Here is a 17341-nt window from a genome sequence, read left to right as displayed (position 1 = left end):
ATGTCGGCTCCGCTGCTGCTCTGGGTCATCCTCCTCCACTGGGCCACCGGCGGGGGCTTTGTCCTGGGGGGCAGGACCTGGCAGCACTGCACAGGTAGGAGCAAGGCCTGGCGGGTGGGCTGCGCCAGGAGGGAGGCGTCAAGACAGGTGTTGGCCATGCTGGGAAACACGCTGGGACCCGTGTGATGTTCCCCGCGCTGCCAGGGCAGACCCCAGAAAGCGTGCTACATTTTGGGGGGGCACGTGGCCGCTGCAGGGTGCCTTGCATGGGGCAGCCTCTCCCTGGCAGCCCAGACCCAGGGTTTCAGTGCCCGGGTGCCAGTGGACTGAGTGTCGGGGTGACAGCATGGTGTGATGCCTCGGGTGCTGCAGCTGCCAGCACCCCACCTGTGCCCATGGGCAGCAGGTAGTGGGGTCATCCCTGTGCCTGCAGCCCCTGGCATGGCACAGGACCGGGGAGCAACCAGCCCTTGTTGGTGCCATGGGGAGAGCTGTGTGCCCATCCCTGCGGCGCAAACATTGTCCCAACGTCTGCTGACCCTGGGGACCAATGTGTGGGGAGGGGAACGGCTGGAAGGAGAAGTAGAGGAGAGCCATGAAGTCCCCCTGGAAAGTCCCTCCCGCCCCAGACTCTCCGGGGCTCCCCGTGCTCTGCCAGACACAACCCACGCCCTCCCACCAGCAAAGCCTCCCAGAAAGTTTCTGTCCCACTGCCCCCAGCCGAGGAGCTGGCAGCTCCAACAGCATTTCCCACGGGGAAGTGCCGAGAGCAGCCTGAGCCAAAGAGGGTCCCCGTCCCCTGGCTCTGCCTTCCTGTCCCCATGCCACATGGTCCCTGCGTGGGCAGTGAAACTTCAGCCCAGTTTTTGGGGCTGCTTGGGCCCAGCCTCCATGTGTTTGGGACTTGTCTAAGTTTGATGGTGCCTGTATTTACATTTTATTACAGCCTGTCTGGCAGTGAGAAGGAAAGCTGGGAGAGATTGGAGAGTTTCTGCCCACCACCTCTTCCTCCAGGTGCTCCAGTCTCTCTGGGGATGCCCCACTGTCCCCAAGCCTCGGCTGGACAGGTCCTGGTGGTGTCGAGGCCCCAGCATCAGCACATTTAACTGCCCCCACGTTCCTCCCGCCAGCACCTGGCCCCAGCTCCCAGCGCAGCCCTGATGCCGTCCAGCTGCGGGCAGCCACCCTGCGGAGCAGGACGCTGCCAGGCATGTGTGCTGCCCGACCTGGGCTGAAACAGCCCAGCTGCTCTCCCAGCCATTAACCACCGGCTCCGCTCTGATTGTTAGCAGCGACTGATGAGGGAGGCAAATTGGGATGCACATCTTCGGGTGTAGGGATTTGGTTGTGGTTTTAGGACTTGGTTCCTTCCTGGCCCACAGCCTCGGGCACAGCCTCCGGCCCCAGCTGAGCTGTGCCCTGGCTCATCCCAGCTGCCCTCGGGGCGGTCAGCTTCTAAACCCCTCTGCAAATACAAACCTGACTTCAGCTTGTGCTTTTTGCTGAGAAAAACAGGAACTGGTCATTCCCTGAGTCGTGCATTTCTGAAATAAGTCATTTCAGTTAAACTTCCCCCACCAAGGCTTTGCTTTAGGAGCAGCTTAAACCAGCAGAGGGGTGGGCAGGGGCGATGCAGAGGTGGCAGCGTGGGAAGGACCTCGCCGGTCTCCCTGCTCCGGGCTGGATGGAGCCACATGAGCAGATTCCTCTTTGCTCTGTCCATCTGGGTTTGGGCTGGCTGGAGGTGCCCAGGGGGAAACACTTCCCCTCTCCAGCTGGTTTGGATTCAGACACATGCCGGTCCAGCCTTGCTCACATCTCCCTCCCTCCTAGCTCTCCCGCTGTGCCCCAGCAGCCGAGGTTTATTAGTACAAGTAGGAGCTAAAAGCCTGATCTCACTGGGGATGGGACAGGGTGAGCGATTTTTTAGTCTAGCCAAGTGCTGCTTCATCCTCTGGGCATCATCACCAAGCACCTCTGCCCTTTGCTACAGACGCCACAATCCTGCCAGGGAAGCATTCAAAAATAAAAGCTGAGAGGGTGCCATGGCAAGGATGGTCAGAGAAGCACCCACCACAGGTACAGCCCTTCCCGCGACTGCTGGCACAGGGCTTGCTGAGACATTGGACCAACAGCGACCCTAGCACTGTTACATGGGGATGGCTTTGCAGTGCCAGTGTGCAGTGCTGTTCACCTGGGCAATGCCCTGGGGCTGAGCATGTTGTTTTCTCCTCTGGGGAGAGGATAATTATTTAACGAGCCATTTTGGTGTCTGCCAGGGGAGTATGTGCGTGTGGACAATTAGGGCTGGGTTGGGAGAGCCTGGACCGGGACTGGAGCAGGGAGCACTGTGGCCCACCGCGCTGGGGACGGGGATGGGTGGCCACCCTGAGAGCGAGCCTGCGGGTGCCAGACCCCTGCCTGCCCACCTGGCTCTGGTTGCGGTTGCTGGTGCCAGTGGATCCTGAGGAAGCTGGTGGCAGCCTGGGGCTGTTTGGCCAGCAGGTCCTGGTCCCTGGTCAGCATTTGGAGCTGCATCACTGGGACAGGTGAGCCTGCACACTTGGTATGCATACTGTGGGGATGGAGATGTCAGCCTTGGTGCCTGGAGGGCAAACCTTCCCTGTGTCCCTGAAGCAGGGGATCGGCGCAGAACCCAGGCAGAGGACAGCAGGCTACTGGGGCAGGCTGGGCCCCCCTGCTGCCGTGGAGCGCTCCGGCCAGCACTGGAGATGGGCTGGTTGCCTTGAGCAAGCCAGGCAGCAGAGCACCCCACAGTGAGGCGGGGACCCCATCCCACAGCAGGACAGGGTGGGATGGCTGCCACCGCCATGACATGCTCTGCTATCTCTCGGCACAGACCTGCGCCCACTGGACATCCTCTCGGAGGTGGTCCCCGCCGACAGGCCGGCCCGTGGCATGAGGGTGTTTCAAGTGCAGGGGGTGCGCGGCTTCCAGCTCGCCGCCTCACGGCCCCGTGCCCTGGGCTTCCCTGCCTCCCGGCTATTCATCCACTGCGACCGCTTCCCTGAGGAGTTCTCCATCATTGTCACGCTGAGGGTCCTCAGTGTCCCCGCCAAGGTAAGTGCCGCCGGCCGGGCATGGAGCAGGCACAGCCTGGCCGTGCAGCTTGCGGCATGCAGATTGGAGTCCGTGCCCTCCCACAGAGAAACGAGTATGTCTTCACGCTGATGGCGGAGGAGAGCCCCAGCGTGCTGGTGGGGCTGCGCTATGCCCGCGACAAGCTCCACTTCCTCTTCTGGAGCCAGGAGCGCACCGGCGGCTGGCAGACCCGCGTCACCTTCCCCAACGTCTCCCTCTCTGACAACCAGTGGCACACGCTCGTCCTGGCCGTCTCCGGCCAGTCCTTCTCCTTGACGGTAGACTGCAGCATCCCCAAGGACGTGTAGGTTGGGGGTGGTGGTGTGGCACTCAGGAGGGCTGCACGGAGGCGCCAGTTCCCTGGAAGGGTGATGCTCCTCCACCAGCATCTCCTCCAACCCCTGCCTCTTCTCTGTCCATCCACAGGGTGGTGGAGACGCCATTTCCAGCCTCTCTGTCAGTGAAGAGAGCCAGCTTCTACCTGGGCAACAGGAGGAGAAGGAAAGGCCTGTTCACGGTACGTGTCCCACAGTGTGGGGCTGCTCAGGGGTGCTCATGGCTGGCCGTGGAGCGAGCTGCAGCCCCCTCTCAGCCCCCTACGCTGGCAGGGCTTGGGCCATGGTGCAGGCAGCAGAAGTGGCCATGGGTCCTGCTGCTGGGCTCATCCGCATCCGTCTGTGGGCTTGCAAGGGGCAGTGCTGCAACTGGCACTTTGTGGGACAAATGTGTTTTTAAGAGGACATCAGCGGTGCTGTGGCAGAAAGACAGTTGATGGCACAGTCTTGTTGATATAAAAGGGCAGTGCCTGATCCTGACCAGTAGTGAAAAGCAGAGGCAGTGAAAGCCATCTGCAGCTAATGGGCCCTTTGCCAATGCTCCCAATGCTCCCAGTGCTCCAGCTGCTAAATTGCCCGGGATGGAGATTTTGGCAGGCTGGGCATGTAACGAGGATCTGATAAATGTATGTATGAGGCTTCCATAGACTGGGAGGGAGGGCAATGAACAAGAGTCGGGACGGAAATGCAGACCATGAATCACCTGCAGTTTCCAGGTCTTGCTGGACTTGCTCTCCATCCTGCTGCTCCTGCTTTCCCAGGGCTTGCTGAGACAGCTTGTCCTGCTGCCAGGAGCCGATGCCACCCCTCGGATATGCACCACCATGAACTTTAAAGTAGCGACACTCTCTGTCCCTGCTGTCCTCCAGGATCTCCCTGTGAAGCCAGCGAGCAACGAGGTGCTAAAATACCCCTACGGTTAGTAACTCCCCACAGCACAGGCTCAGTTGGCTGCCTTCTGCGTTTGTTGAGGAAGGCTTTTTGCATGGGGCTGGGCACAGAGCAGGAGCGGAGGGGAAGAGGGTGTCCCCAGCACCCTCTGTTTCTCAGCGCGTGTGGGGTGGGATCCCTGTCCAAAACCCCCAGGAGAGCCAGGGTGCCTCTGCCTGGGTCCCTTGACAGCACTGGGCTCATGCCAGTAGCCCCACGGGTTCTAGCCCCCAGGGTTTTCTCAGCTGGTGGCTTCCCATCTCAGTGCCAGGATGCCGTTTCCCCCATACCCTGGTGCCCGTCATCAGGATTGGACCGGGACATCCAGCCCTCCCTGTGTGCACGGGGATGAGCCTCACTGCTCCTCTGTCATGTGCTCTAAGAGGCGCCTGCCTTGCTCCTCTCCGTGCCCAGAGACCGACACGAAGGTGACCCTGGGGTCCCGTCCACCCTGCACCAAGCAGGAGAAGGCGCAGTTCTGGTTCAACGCTTCCCAGCGAGGGCTGTACCTCTGCAATGGCAGCGCCTGGATTTCCATGCTGGAAGGTACTGGTGTGCAATGTGCTCTCGGGGATGGAGGGAAGTTCTTGCAGCAGAGGAGGAGCAGACATTTGCCCCTGACAGCACTCTGGAGTGAGAACCAAGTCAGGCAACAGCAGAATGAGGGGTCTGGGGTGTCCCCCTGCCTCTTCTCTGCTTGGCTGGGCTTTGCTTTGCTCTTGGTGCCCACATCGACATTTCCAGTGCAACTCTGGATTCAAGCACCCCTCTGAGCCAGCTCTCTGATCATTCACACAGTGCCTTTGTTGTCCATCCACCTTATCCATGTTGTCTGTCCCTCCTGGGGCTTCTCCGGTTAGGCACAAGCTCCTGGTCTGTCTGAGCAGAACAGCTCACCCCAAGGAGAGCCATGCCTGGGGTGCTGGCATGCTCCCTGTGCGGGATCCCAACGGTGCAGGTGCTCCCAGTGCCAAAGCGCTTGCGGGGTGGACAAGAAGGAGCAGAAAGGCTCATCAGCTGCCAGAGATACCCGAGGGAGCAATGGGAGGGTGGCAGAGGCAGGTTCCCATGTCGTCCCAGCTCTGGTGGCCTTTGTGCAGAAAATAGCGGGGCAACATTGGAGCAACAAACTGGCAAAGCAACCAGAGCTTGGTTATGGATGTTATTTGATAATGAAATGGATGTCGTCCACTGGCACTCTCCTGCTCGCTCCAGGCAGTCTGCCCAGGATCCCTGGTGAGGACATGGAGGATGGGGCATGCCCACAACCAAGCCGTCCTTCCCACGTCTCCCGGGGCTTTTCTTATGCTGGTGCCCATGTGGTGTGTTTGGATGAGCCATTTGCTCCACACAGGAGCTAGCAGTGGCTGGACTCCTCATCCTTCCCTGCCTCTGGAAGACATGAGGATTGGCACCATCTCCTTGTTTTCCCAAGGAGACCTCATGCTGGGATCTTGCTGACCTGTGCCCCTTGGTGCCACGAACACTGGCCCTTCTTGTAGCCCTTCTCCTGCCATTTGTCCCTTCCAGTGCCCACCCATTTGCCATTGGGACCAGTCTTAGCCCTTCTGTTCTAATTTCTGGCATTAATTCTGTCTAAGTCTTCTCTAACTTCTTCCAGAGCTCATGCTGACTCCAGCCAGAGAAAACATCTGGTGCAGGGCTGCTGCAGGTGGGTACGGGTTAACCCGGCTGGTCTCAGCAGCCCAGGCCCTTTCGCTGTAGGTCTCTTCCTCTCCTCCTCGTTCTCTTTAGGATAAATAAATCAACCCACTTCATTAGAAGCAATCAAATTCCATGGCATGTCATTCTTCCCCGCCTCCCAGAGGAGACTGCCCGTCAGAGCATTTTGCAGCCCTGCCTTCCACCGGAGAAGAGCAGGGGTGGATGGGGCTGGATTTGCTGCCCAACGAGATGGAGTCAGGCCTTTTACCACCCCCTCAGGTTTTGGCCCTTCACTACCAGCAATGCCACAACCTTCATTTTTCCCCCATAAAGCTCCATACAGCAGCAAGCACCACCGAGCCAGCTCTGCTATGCAACGTGGGTCACCTCTCCAGGCAGAGTAGTCTCGTTTTAACCTCACCCCTCTTTTTTTGTGGTCTCCTAGTCAAACAAAGGCTGGACTATGTGGAGGAGTACCAGAACCTGGTGACCAACTCTGAGACGATGGGAGTTGAGGTCTTCACCATCCCAAAGGTGGGACTGTTCGCAGCCACTGCCAACCGGTACACCCCCCCGGGATCGGCCATCTATAAGTGGACTGATGGGAAGTTTGTGCCCTACCAGAACATCCCCACCTACCAAGCTCAGTCCTGGAAATATTTCACCATAGGAAAGAAGGTAAGTCTGCCTGGAAGGTTATTTCAGTGCCTTCATATTTCAGTATATTAAACTGTAATTTCCCAACACTGGCTTCTCCTCTGAAGCCCTGAGTCTCCGGCATGGTTTAGGGGGTGAATCTTTCTCTCTTCTGTTTTTGATGGGGTCACGTAGTTACATGTATTCAGCCAGTAAGGGTCTGTCCTAGGGACTGCCAGCTGATGGGTGCACTGCCCTCTGTGTTTTACTATTTTTGCCAAGACACAAGTACACCTGCCCAGGCCATTTTCCGCAACTGATGCTCACAGCGTAGGTAATTCAGTGTTGGGAGCGCTCAGATCTCTTCCCCGGGGATCTCCAGGGTGTCTGCAAAGTCAGCCTCCAAAGCCAGCTGTTGGAGCTGGATCCCCCTATGTGCTGGGGTTAATTTCTAGCAGGCTCTGCCTGTCCCTGCCTCAGATGTAGTGAGTGCCAGTGTCAAGATGTCCTTCACGTGTGGACATGCATCGTGCAGAGCTGCGGTCCAGCCTGGTCTGGGTGTGCTCATATTGCAGCCTCCACCCTGGCACAAAGGCTGACCCCCCGGGAAGCAGGTTTTGCTGCGGTTCCCATCTGACACTGTGAAGCGAGGCAGGGGTCACCCCAGGCAGTGGCTGTGGCATTGCTCTCGGGGACACGCAGCTCCTGACATGGGAGCACAGAAAGCAAAGCCTTCCCTGAGCTCTGACTGCGGCAGGTGTCCTGCCACGCATAAGGTCCCGCTCTGGTCTCAGAGATCTGCCACAGTCTTAGAGAGCCACCAGAGCCCATGGCTCCCTCCAGAGACCCACTGAGTCCAGCCTTCTGCATTTTTAAGCCCTCTTGCTTTTAAATCAGTCCAGGACTTTGGAGCCATCTCTCCTCCCCTAGGCAATCTGCCATGGGACTTCTGCAGAGTATCTGCCTGGTTCCTCTCCCTGGGGAGCTACTTACCACTTTGTGAGGAGCCCCGGGCAAGCCAAACAAACATCTGCTGAGAGCCAGCTCTGTGCAGAGCTCCCAGGGGAGCTGGGATCGTTCCCCCTCTGGCATGACCTGTTCTGTCTTTGTCACCAGACGGCATGCAGGGTGGCTGCATCGCGAGCCACATGCTCCAAGGTACAGAGGGATGGGCAGAAGTCCTGCCTCCAGGCTTGGTGGCACCAACAGCCCTGCTGTTTGGATACAAATGGGCCACGTCCCCCGTTACCTGCCTGACTGTGGAGTCCTGCAGAAAACCTGGTCAGGCCCTGAAAATGCAGCTGTGTTGCAAAGCTGACTTTGGGCTGGGAACATGCCTGCCATCCCCAGTGCAGCACCTGCTCTGCAAAGCTCCAGCTGCACCCTCACAAGCAGGAGACAGGAACGTCCTTGGCTGGGTTTATCTGCTGATGGGAACCACCTTGAGACTCCCCAGTGTTAGTCTGGACCCACAACACCCCCTTGCAGCGATGGCTGTGGGGGCAGAGAAGACCACCAGGCTGGGGGGTCCCAAGTCCCTGTGGTTCCTGCACAGCAAAGCACCCATGTTGGTGCTCACCAAGGCTCATGTGCTCTGGGTTTGCCTCCAGGTCTTCAATGAGAAAAATTTACTCAGGCTTCCTAGGCAGGGTAGCCTCTCCTGCACACCTTGGGGCAGGTTTTCTAGTTGAGGCTAGCCTTGGTGATCCAGAATGGCTGAGGACAGAGGCAGGCACCCTGCGTGCAACTGCCCCTGCTTGGCACGTTTCTGCGTGGAGATGATGACCAGATCAGTGTTGCACCAGCAGCAGTACAGATCTCTCTAGTTAGCCCAGGTTCCTCGCACACATTGCAGGTGAGATGCGCCTCTGTAGGTGTCAGCACCTCATTACTGCACCAGGACCTGCTGATGCTCTACTGGGATGGGGTGAAGAACCCCAGACAGCAGCATTGGGGTCTCCTGGTGGCTCCTGTCAATGGAGAGCAAGGGACTGCAGGCTCCTGAGTTGCGGGGTTGGATCCAGGCCTTTCTCTTCCCTCTGAAGCTGTGTTTCTGGAGATGGCTGAAGGGACTCCTTGGACTGGGGCTCACAGGGAGAGCTGCCCAGCACTGGGGATGCACCTTCGCTGGAGGGATGTGTGGACCCACCACAGGCCGCCACTGAGGGGGAGAGGTCTCCATCCTTGGAGCTGGCTGAGCCTCGGCTGGACAAATCCCCAGGCTGGTGCTGGCAGGGTCCTGTCCTGGGCAGGAGGCAGAAGACCACCCCCACTGACTGTTTTCTGCTTGTGGGCTGTGTCCCTGTGCTGCTTTGTGGCCCAAACTGGGCCATAACCTCTGCCGCTCCATACGAAACTCACTGGAGTGGCAGAGCTGGCATGCCACACCATGCGCTCCCATGAGCCTGGACACGCTCCCAGCCCTGCACAAGGTCATCTCTGCTGCTGCACACTTGTCCCCAACCCTTGCGGGGGGGGGGGGGTTTCTTGGTCAGGAAAATGTTTTTTCTCAGGGAATCATCATCATCATTATTGTTATCATATCTGCGATTTTTCTTCTGAACAACCTTTCCTTACGGGGAAGGTTTGGTAGCTTGGGCCCCCCTCCCTTCCCAGCCTGTTTCTCCATCACGGCCATGCTCCCCGTCCCCAGGGCTGGTGAGGCACGAGCGGCCGCGGCATGGCTCTCCCTCCGCTTCCTCCGAGGCTGTGGCTGTGAGTCTCATCACTGCCCCGGCTCTGTGGGCAGTGGGTGCTGCTGCTGCCGTGCACAAAGACCCCCACGAGCCACCGGGTCCCTGTCCTTGCTTCGGGTGTGTTGTGCTGCTTGGGGGCTGCTTGGGGACCCCTGCCAGCCAGGGTTACCATGCCCCACACCGGCCCCACATCCCATGGACGCCTGCCCCCACTTATCCCATCTTCACCCTGCCCATGCTTGTCCATGCTTCTTTGAGAGGAGAAAACCAAGATGTCCTTGCTTGTTATTTTTCAGATCTTCCTAGCAGTGGCTAATTTTGAGCAGAATGACAGCGGTCAGGAGTTCTCTGTAATATACAAGTGGAGTCGCAGGAAAAAGAAATTCATCACGTACCAGAGGATCACCACGCACAGCGCTAGGGACTGGGAGGCATTTGTCATTGAGGGAGAGGCTTTCCTCGCAGTGGTCAACCACAGAGAAGGTATCCAGCCCTTATATTCCCTACCAGCCCGGCTCAGGTGAATCAGACGGCCCTGGGGTGACGCCGGGGACCATGGCACCCCACCGCAAGCACCCTGCTTGAGAGAATCCTCCTGTTGCCGTGGAAACACAGCAGCTCCCTGAGCATCCTCTGCCAGCGCGCAGGGCAAAGCTGGGGAGTCAGTGCACGCAGTTCAGAGCACGGTGTCCCTCAGGAAGCCCGAACCCTTGCAGACCCTCTCATTTTAGGAGAGAAAAGCACTCAGGAAAGTGGCTGACATGGTTCCCCTCTAGGTTTCTGACTGTGGAGGACAAGGACAGGAGTGGGGATGGTGTCTTTGCTGAATCTCTCTGCTTCTTTTCATTTGTTTCCCCAACACTACATAACATGGTGGGATGGTGAGGGCAGCTGCATGGGTTTGCAGGGGCTGAGCCTTTTGAGAAGCCAAAGCCTTGGCCTTGTGGGCACACAGGAAAACCAAGGGAAGCCGAGTAAGAGCCTGCTGACATCCCTCCCTCCCTGGGCACCCTGTAGACGTGATCCAGCCTTGTTCCCCTCCCAGGCCATGAGTTGTTCTGGGTTGGGGCATGCACCCCTCAGCACAGGAGATGAATGGGTCGATACCACAGCCCTGTCTCTCCTGGATGCTCCCAGCCAGGTTTGGACACCAGGCCAGTGGGCTCCTTCCCTGCCATCAGGGCTGGCTCCTGGGGCATCAGCTCCTCTGGCACCACGCTCAAAGCTGGTGGCAGGTTGCTTGGGAACCAGCTGCCTGTGAGCTGGGCTAGAAACTCCAGATGTCACCTGTTGGATCCCACCATGGCAGTTTAGATGAGACCTACTCCCATGGCAGTGGCAGCAGAAAGGTCCCTTTAGCAGCCATGCAGGGGTTAAGACCATCATGACCAAGCCAAACTGGGGATGTTCCCCTTAGTGGGTGGTAGAAGATCAGTCCCTGCCACTTACCCATGTGGCCATTTCCCACACACCCTATTCTCCCTGCAGCCATTCTTGCCAAAGTCTCTTCCATTGCAATGAGGATTGCCCGTAAACCCATTAACTCATAGTCCTGCTGCTGCTCAACCACCAGAAACACCAGCAGGGCCAAGCCAAGTACAGCAGTGCTTAGTGTGGGGTGGAAAGGAGCTGGTGGTGCTCCCCCCCCCCCGTCCTGATGAAGAACGGCTCTGGCTGGAGGGGATGTGTCAGGCTGAAGGTGCAGAAAGGTTTTTAGCTTTAAAGCCAGCTGTGTCCCATATGGACATGAGGTCAAGATGCTTGACTAGAGCCCAGGAGCTGGATGGAGTATGTGCTTTGGTGCTGGTGGGCTCAGCCCGAGTGCTCAGCGTGGGGCAGGCTGCAGGCTGTGGCATCCCCTCGCTCTTTCTGGAGTTTGTGCCATCAGGGGAATCGGCACATGGAGGTCCCTGGCCAGCTCCAGTGCTCAGGAGCTGAGCACGGGGACTTAGCAAAGGAGCGCTGAAAAACATCAGTGCAGTGCTGTTCCAGCTGGGGCACCCTCCCAGATGTGCAAGCTTGTGTGCAAAGGGTGACGGCAGCCCGTGGTGTCGGTAGCTTAGGGACTCAGCTGGGACTGGCCCCACTACACATGGCTGCCCCGTGGGACAGCCAGCAGAGTTTGGCTGCCCCGGGACACTGGCACGGTGCCTCTGGTGGGCTGCTCGTGTGGGGAGACAGCACCTTCCCGTTCCTCCTCTGCCAGGGGCTGCTGCAAAGCTGCCACCGCGCACTCAGTAACAAGCTGCCAGCATGTTTGATGGGGATGGAGGCTCTAGGTAGGGATGGAGGCTCTAGAGTTTCTTTGGCTACTTCTTGGAGAGCAATAGGTCACTAGCAAACAGTCTTGCAGTCTGCTAGCAAATATTTGCATAGCTGAACGTGGTTTTGGGTCTTGTTTCTTACTCGAGCCAGGTATTCCTTTTCCTCACAGTGCACATCTGTCTATCTGTCTCCCCCAGGGAATAACCACAACATAGACAGCGTGATATACAGGTGGAACCCCAGGACAGGGTTGTTTGAAACCAACCAGACCATCCCTACCTCTGGAGCCTATGACTGGGAATTCTTCACCATCGGGCCATATTCCTTCTTGGCTGTGGCTAACACATTCAATGGTACATCCACTAAGATCTACTCGCACATCTACATCTGGCTCAGTGGCTCTTTCCAGCTCTTCCAGTCTATCCTGGTAAGGCTTGGCCACTGATCAAACTCAGTGCCCCCTCTGGGTTCAGACAAGCCAGGGAATAATTACAGAGGTAGATGCTCTTCAGTCCTCTGGAAAGGTAGTGATAGTTTCCCACCGATTCTCCCATAGGGACTGACGGAGCGAGGTTTATTTTTTTCTTTGGAGGGTCTTAGGAGTAGGTAACTTCCCCGCTGCTCCTCCAGCAGGTCCCCCCACTCCTCGCAGCATCCTTGGCTTTCAAAGACTTGTCTACATCCAGCTTCTCGTGTGTCTTCCTTCTCCACAGACCTTTGGTGCTGCTGATTGGGAGGTCTTTCGTATAGGGGACAGAGTCTTCCTGGCTGTTGCAAACAGCCACAGCTATGAGAGCGGGATGCCAGCACCCTCTAACTTCTACGCCATTAACTCCTCCATCTATGAGCTGAACATCACTGCCCAGATGTTTGTCAAATTCCAGGACCTCCTCACCTACAGGTACCTATGCAAAGAGTCAGGGTGCTCCTCAGACCACGTCCTTCCCCTGAGCAACCTGGAGGTCTCCTGGTGGGATCATGCAGCAACCTGCACACTGCCAGGGGCCGAGACTGGTGGGGAGGGCAATGGGTGACAGGTCCTTGGCACCAAATCCCAGTGGGAGCTAGGAGAAGGCCCTGGATTTGGGAACAAGGGCAGATTTCCTTTCAGGAACAGCCTGGGAAGAGTAGGGTTTTCTATGTATCATCAGGGTGGCAGAGATTGGGGTGGGGTGGGCTCAGCCCCGCAGACATGCAGCCCCTTCCTCAGCTGGCCAAGGAGGGACCACCTCACCTGTCCCTCTGCTTGCTTCATCCCCAGTGCCCTGGACTGGGAGTTCTTCTCTGTGGGAGACGACTCTTTTCTGGTGGTAGCAAACTCCTTCGATGGCTTCACCTTCTCCGTTAACAGTATTATCTACAGGTACTGCTGTGGGAGGATGGCAGGGTTGGGTGGTTGTTCCCAACAGGGACAACCCTGCCGGGAGCCCAGTGCAGGGGCAACCTCTGCGGATGCTGGTGCATCTGCCCGGGGAGGACAGATAGGACTGCTCCCTGTTTCTGGAGAGGTTTCTGGGTAGGAATGAGAAGTCCCAGTGAGGGACATCCCGCGCTGAACCGCAGCATGGGGGGTGGGAGATGCCAGCCCCATGGCTCAGCTTTCCTGACCCCTTTCAGGTGCCCAGCTTGTGCACCAAGAGCTAACTGCCCTCCCCGTGCAGGTGGCAAGGCTATGAAGGCTTCGTAGCGGCTCACCACCTCCCCACTGTTGGCTGTAGAGACTGGGAGGCGTTTCACACCACCGAGGGCTCCTACCTCCTCTACTCTAGTGCCAAGGAGCCACTTTCCAAGGTGCTCAAGCTGAAAACCACCTGAGGTGGCTGAGACACGCTCAGCTCATTGCCAGGATCGGAGCGAGCTAGGCATCAAGGTGAAGATGGACCACAGAGCCCAGGAACGGCTGCAGCATCAGCCCTGCAGCTGGCTGGTTGTGTGCTCTGCAGGAGGGGGAGGAGGAGGAGGGGAGGTCCAGGGCTCCCTGCAGCCTTGTCCAGGGGCTGGTAAAGGGGCTGTGACCCTGCTTTGGTGCTGTTTCTCCTGGGCAAGCTCTCCTGCCACGTTCCAGAGCCACATCCTACCCAGGGTGCCTGGTGCCCAGGTGCTTCCCTGGGCTCGCCGGGACCCCAGCGCTTGGCAGTCTGCAGCCAGGAGAGACCCAGAGCTGCCATTGGTTGTGGCCAGAGCTCGCACAAAGCCAGGGAAGAGACTGAGCAGAACATGTGCTGCTGGGGTGGATGCGTGGCAGTGGGGGAGGAAACAGCATGTGAGAAATTGGGGAAAAAGGTGGCTTCGGGCTTGGGTCTGGCCGCCCAGCGCCGGGGTCTGCGATGCTGAAGACCCATCTGGTTCAACATTGCACGCCAAGCTTTGTGTCCATTTTCAGTGGCCTCGCCACCCCATCCCACTGCTGCAGGTGCCTGCCCACCCTCCCATTCCACTGTGGCCGGTTTTGATCATCCTCACCAAGTGACATGTATATTGTATAAATCCATAGATACGTACAAGGACTGATGCTAGTTCTTGCACCCATATGCATGAGGTTAGCAACTCCTGAACAAACCTGCTGTGCATTGGGACCAGTCCAGCTACCATGGGCATGGGAAAGACCCCAAACTACTCCAGGTGAAACTGTGGCCTCTTTTCTTTTCCTTGCTTTTGTCTGGGGAACTCTTGTGCTTAACCAGAGCTCTAATAAACTGTGTGCACCCAGCCTTCATCCCACATGCAAGCTGCAGGTACCCGCGCTGCTCTGCCCATGGCAGGGGCTTCCCTCTACTCAACAAGCTATCCCCAAGTGAGATGGGGCCATGTCCGTGGCCATAGGTGGCCCATGAGGACAAGGTGGCCCTGAGCACAGTGGGGTGCTGGGGTGAGGATGCCTCTCCAACTCCCCCCGCCCGGGACCCTCTGCCTTTCCCGACTGGCCCAGAGCATCACTCAGCCTTCCCCAGCCCAGGGTTTCCTGCTGGGGCTGGGCCACCCACCCTGGTGCTGGGGAGCCCGCAGGAGGTGCCAGCCCCCAAGAAGGGGCTGGGGGGGACATGGCCTGAGCCACCCTGGGGTCCAGGCCCGGGAGAGCCACCGCAGGCAGCCCCTGCAGACCTCCCTCCTCTCCCACCCCAGTCGCAGCTGCAGCTGGCTCTGCCAGGAAGGACCATTTCTTGCTTATGAAACAAGGCAGAATTCAGTTTGCTTCCATCATGCTGAGCCATAAGCAGCATCTCTAATTTGGCCCCGAGGAAAGGCAGGATAAGGCGAGATGTACCAGATGAGATGCAGAGGCACCATTTGGCCAGCTGGCCCCTGCTCGAGGCAGGCTGGGGTGAGGGTAGAGGGGATGTAACCTAGTGGGAGTCACACTGATACATTGAATTTAGGCTTGTCTGCTTTGGGAGAGAATGAATTAGGACAAGCACAACCCCCTTGAGTACCACCGCCCTCCCTGGATGCCCGGCTCCCAGTGTGGTGCAAACCCTGAGGGCTTTTCCTACGTGCGGGGCTTTATTGAGAAATCAAAGATTTGGGAGATCACCCCCAGGTTGCTGGTTGGCAGGCAGAGGCTGCTGAGATGCCGCATGGGGGCTCGGGCCAATGTCCTGCTCTCTGCGATGCCAGTCCCTCACTGGAACCAGGACAGGGTGACCCTGCTGCAGAGTGACCCATCTTTCTGCACCCCTGGCTCCAGCAATATCCTGGCCCCACAGGATCCCCCACCCTCATCTGTCTCCCTCCAGGGGCTTGTTCTCTCCAAGCCACGTGGACCGCGAGCATGTGGCTGGGGCTGCTTTCCCTGTGAGCCCAGCTCTAGCAGAGGAGAAGGGGTCTGCATCGGGGGGTTCCTTCCCAGGAACCTGCACTCCATAGATGGGTCTGCGTGGGGTATCCCTGGCATCCCTCCCCCATGTCGTTTGCTCACGCTCAGTCCAGTATCACTGGGGAGGGCAAAGTCAGTGGCACTCATTTGCAGGACCGGAGCAAGCACTGGAAAAATCCCATAAAGAAGCTTTGAAGCCCACCAGGTTGCCACTGGCTCCCTGCAAAGAAGCTGGGAACAGGGCGCCCCAATCCCGCGCTACAGGGCAGTGCTGGTGGTCTCTGCATGGCTCTGGGTGCTGGGCAGTGACTTCAGGTACTCCACGTGCTTGCAGGTGTCCTCTTGATTGTGCCGGACATAGCAGATCACGTAGACAATGACCATGGTGAACCAGCCAAACATGGTGATGAACATGGCCACGTCCGTGGTCCTCTGACGCACACTGCAGAAGTTGACACCAGCATCCAGGACCTGGAGCAGTGGCTTGCCCACGTACTCCTCACGCGGGGCCGTGTGGCAGGTGATGTCCTGGACGGAGTCAGGGTCCAGCCGCGCCTCCCACAACACCTCCTGCAAGGCACACTCACAGTGCCAGGGGTTGTTGGCCAGCCGGAGCTTGGCATTGAGCGCCAGCAAGGCCTCCTTGGGAATGCTGCGGATGCGATTGCTGGAGAGGTCGAGGGTACGCAGCCCGGCAGCCACCCCTTTGAAAGCTGCCCTGTCAATCTTCTCAATGGCATTCCTGGAGAGATCGAGTTCCTCCAGGTGGGAAAGGTGCCTGAAGGCATTGCTGGGGATCTTAGTGATGCTGTTGGCATCCAGCTTGAGGAACACCGCGTCTTTGGGGATGTCCTTGGGGATCTCCTCCAAGTGCCTGGAGCTGCAGAGAACGGCCTTCGCCCCTGCCCGCTCCGTGCACTGGCAGCTTGGGGGGCACGAGCTGCCCCAGGGGACGCACAGCAGGAGGCAAAAGAAAGCCTGTGCGACACTGGCTGTTGGCGTGTTCGTGAGGGTCATCTTGCACCCAGCCAGCTTGGCATGGCTGCTGGCGATTCCCCGGTGGCCGCAGCAGCTCCTGGGCAGCAGGGTGGCTCCTCGGTGCTCCTGCAGAGCGTCTCCCATTGCTGGAAGAAAGCAGTGGGTGGAGGGGATATGACACGGCATTATTTCCTGGAACACCGCTTATGCGTAATGTGCCCTGCAAAGCGGTGAGAGGCTGGGCTCAGGAGCCTGGAAAAAAGGGTGGAATGGTGCTGGCTACCATCTTTTCCAGGACAGCTTAATTTGGCTTAAGATTATACCTGGACATAGAGCTGCAGATATTAAAACCCCTCCCACCCCCATGTCTGCACATACCACCCAGGCGGGCAAAGGATGCTGCAGGATGGGGGTGTCGAGACGGGCACGGCCCGGGAGCCTCTGCCCCAGCCTGCTGCCAATTGCCACGTGGGATGCAGTCATTTGCTGCTGGAGAACAGCAGCAGTAAATTCCTATCATCTCACCAACCCCAAGTGTTAAAAAAAAATGATGAGTCAGACTCCCCAGATCATCAGACTGGCTTAATCACCACTGGGTTTTTAAATAACAAGGTATGGAGTTCTTTTGCTTTCCCCATCTGGTCCATGAGCTGGTACAAGTCACATTTCCAAGGGTTTTGCCAAAGCAGGGGGTTTAGAGGTGACTTCATTTTTTTAAAGTAAACAAAGAGTATGGTTTAACCACCTGACTCTGGGAGCTGGAGCTTAAGAGAGGAGCCACTGACTATCACAGTAAAGGGGGTGATCTGGGAACCCCAAGGGCCACCCCAGCCCTGCTAGGGGTGAGGCAGGAGGTGAAGCAGGTGGGCCTCCTTTCCTCTGCTCTTTGGTGCTACTCATACCTCCCCTACTGCCTTGGT

The 17341-nt window shown here is 58.0% G+C and overlaps 2 protein-coding genes across 2 annotated transcripts; one reads left to right on the top strand and one right to left on the bottom strand.

The window, feature by feature from the left end:
• TSPEAR (thrombospondin type laminin G domain and EAR repeats) lies at positions 1–13444 on the top strand (the record flags this gene model as incomplete). The annotated part of the gene is made up of 12 exons (XM_082319062.1): positions 1–94; positions 2861–3081; positions 3168–3406; positions 3529–3619; positions 4199–4355; positions 4782–4913; positions 6478–6710; positions 9661–9847; positions 11827–12056; positions 12343–12530; positions 12891–12992; positions 13291–13444. 12 exons carry the CDS (start codon positions 1–3, stop codon positions 13442–13444), a joined length of 2028 nt encoding a protein of 675 aa, XP_082175188.1.
• A 2257-nt stretch (positions 13445–15701) lies between these two features.
• Positions 15702–16607, bottom strand: LOC309594123 (leucine-rich repeat-containing protein 3-like; the record flags this gene model as incomplete). The annotated part of the gene is made up of 1 exon (XM_082319422.1): positions 15702–16607. The coding sequence occupies one exon, from the start codon at positions 16605–16607 to the stop codon at positions 15702–15704; it is 906 nt and encodes a 301-aa protein (XP_082175548.1).
• Positions 16608–17341: the final 734 nt, after the last annotated feature.

Source organism: Platalea leucorodia (assembly GCF_965183815.1).
Source record: "Platalea leucorodia genome assembly, chromosome: 8".
In the NCBI taxonomy this organism is placed as follows: domain Eukaryota; kingdom Metazoa; phylum Chordata; class Aves; order Pelecaniformes; family Threskiornithidae; genus Platalea; species Platalea leucorodia.
Note: the sequence above shows the minus strand (reverse complement) of the source record. Positions and strands in the feature narration are given on the sequence as shown.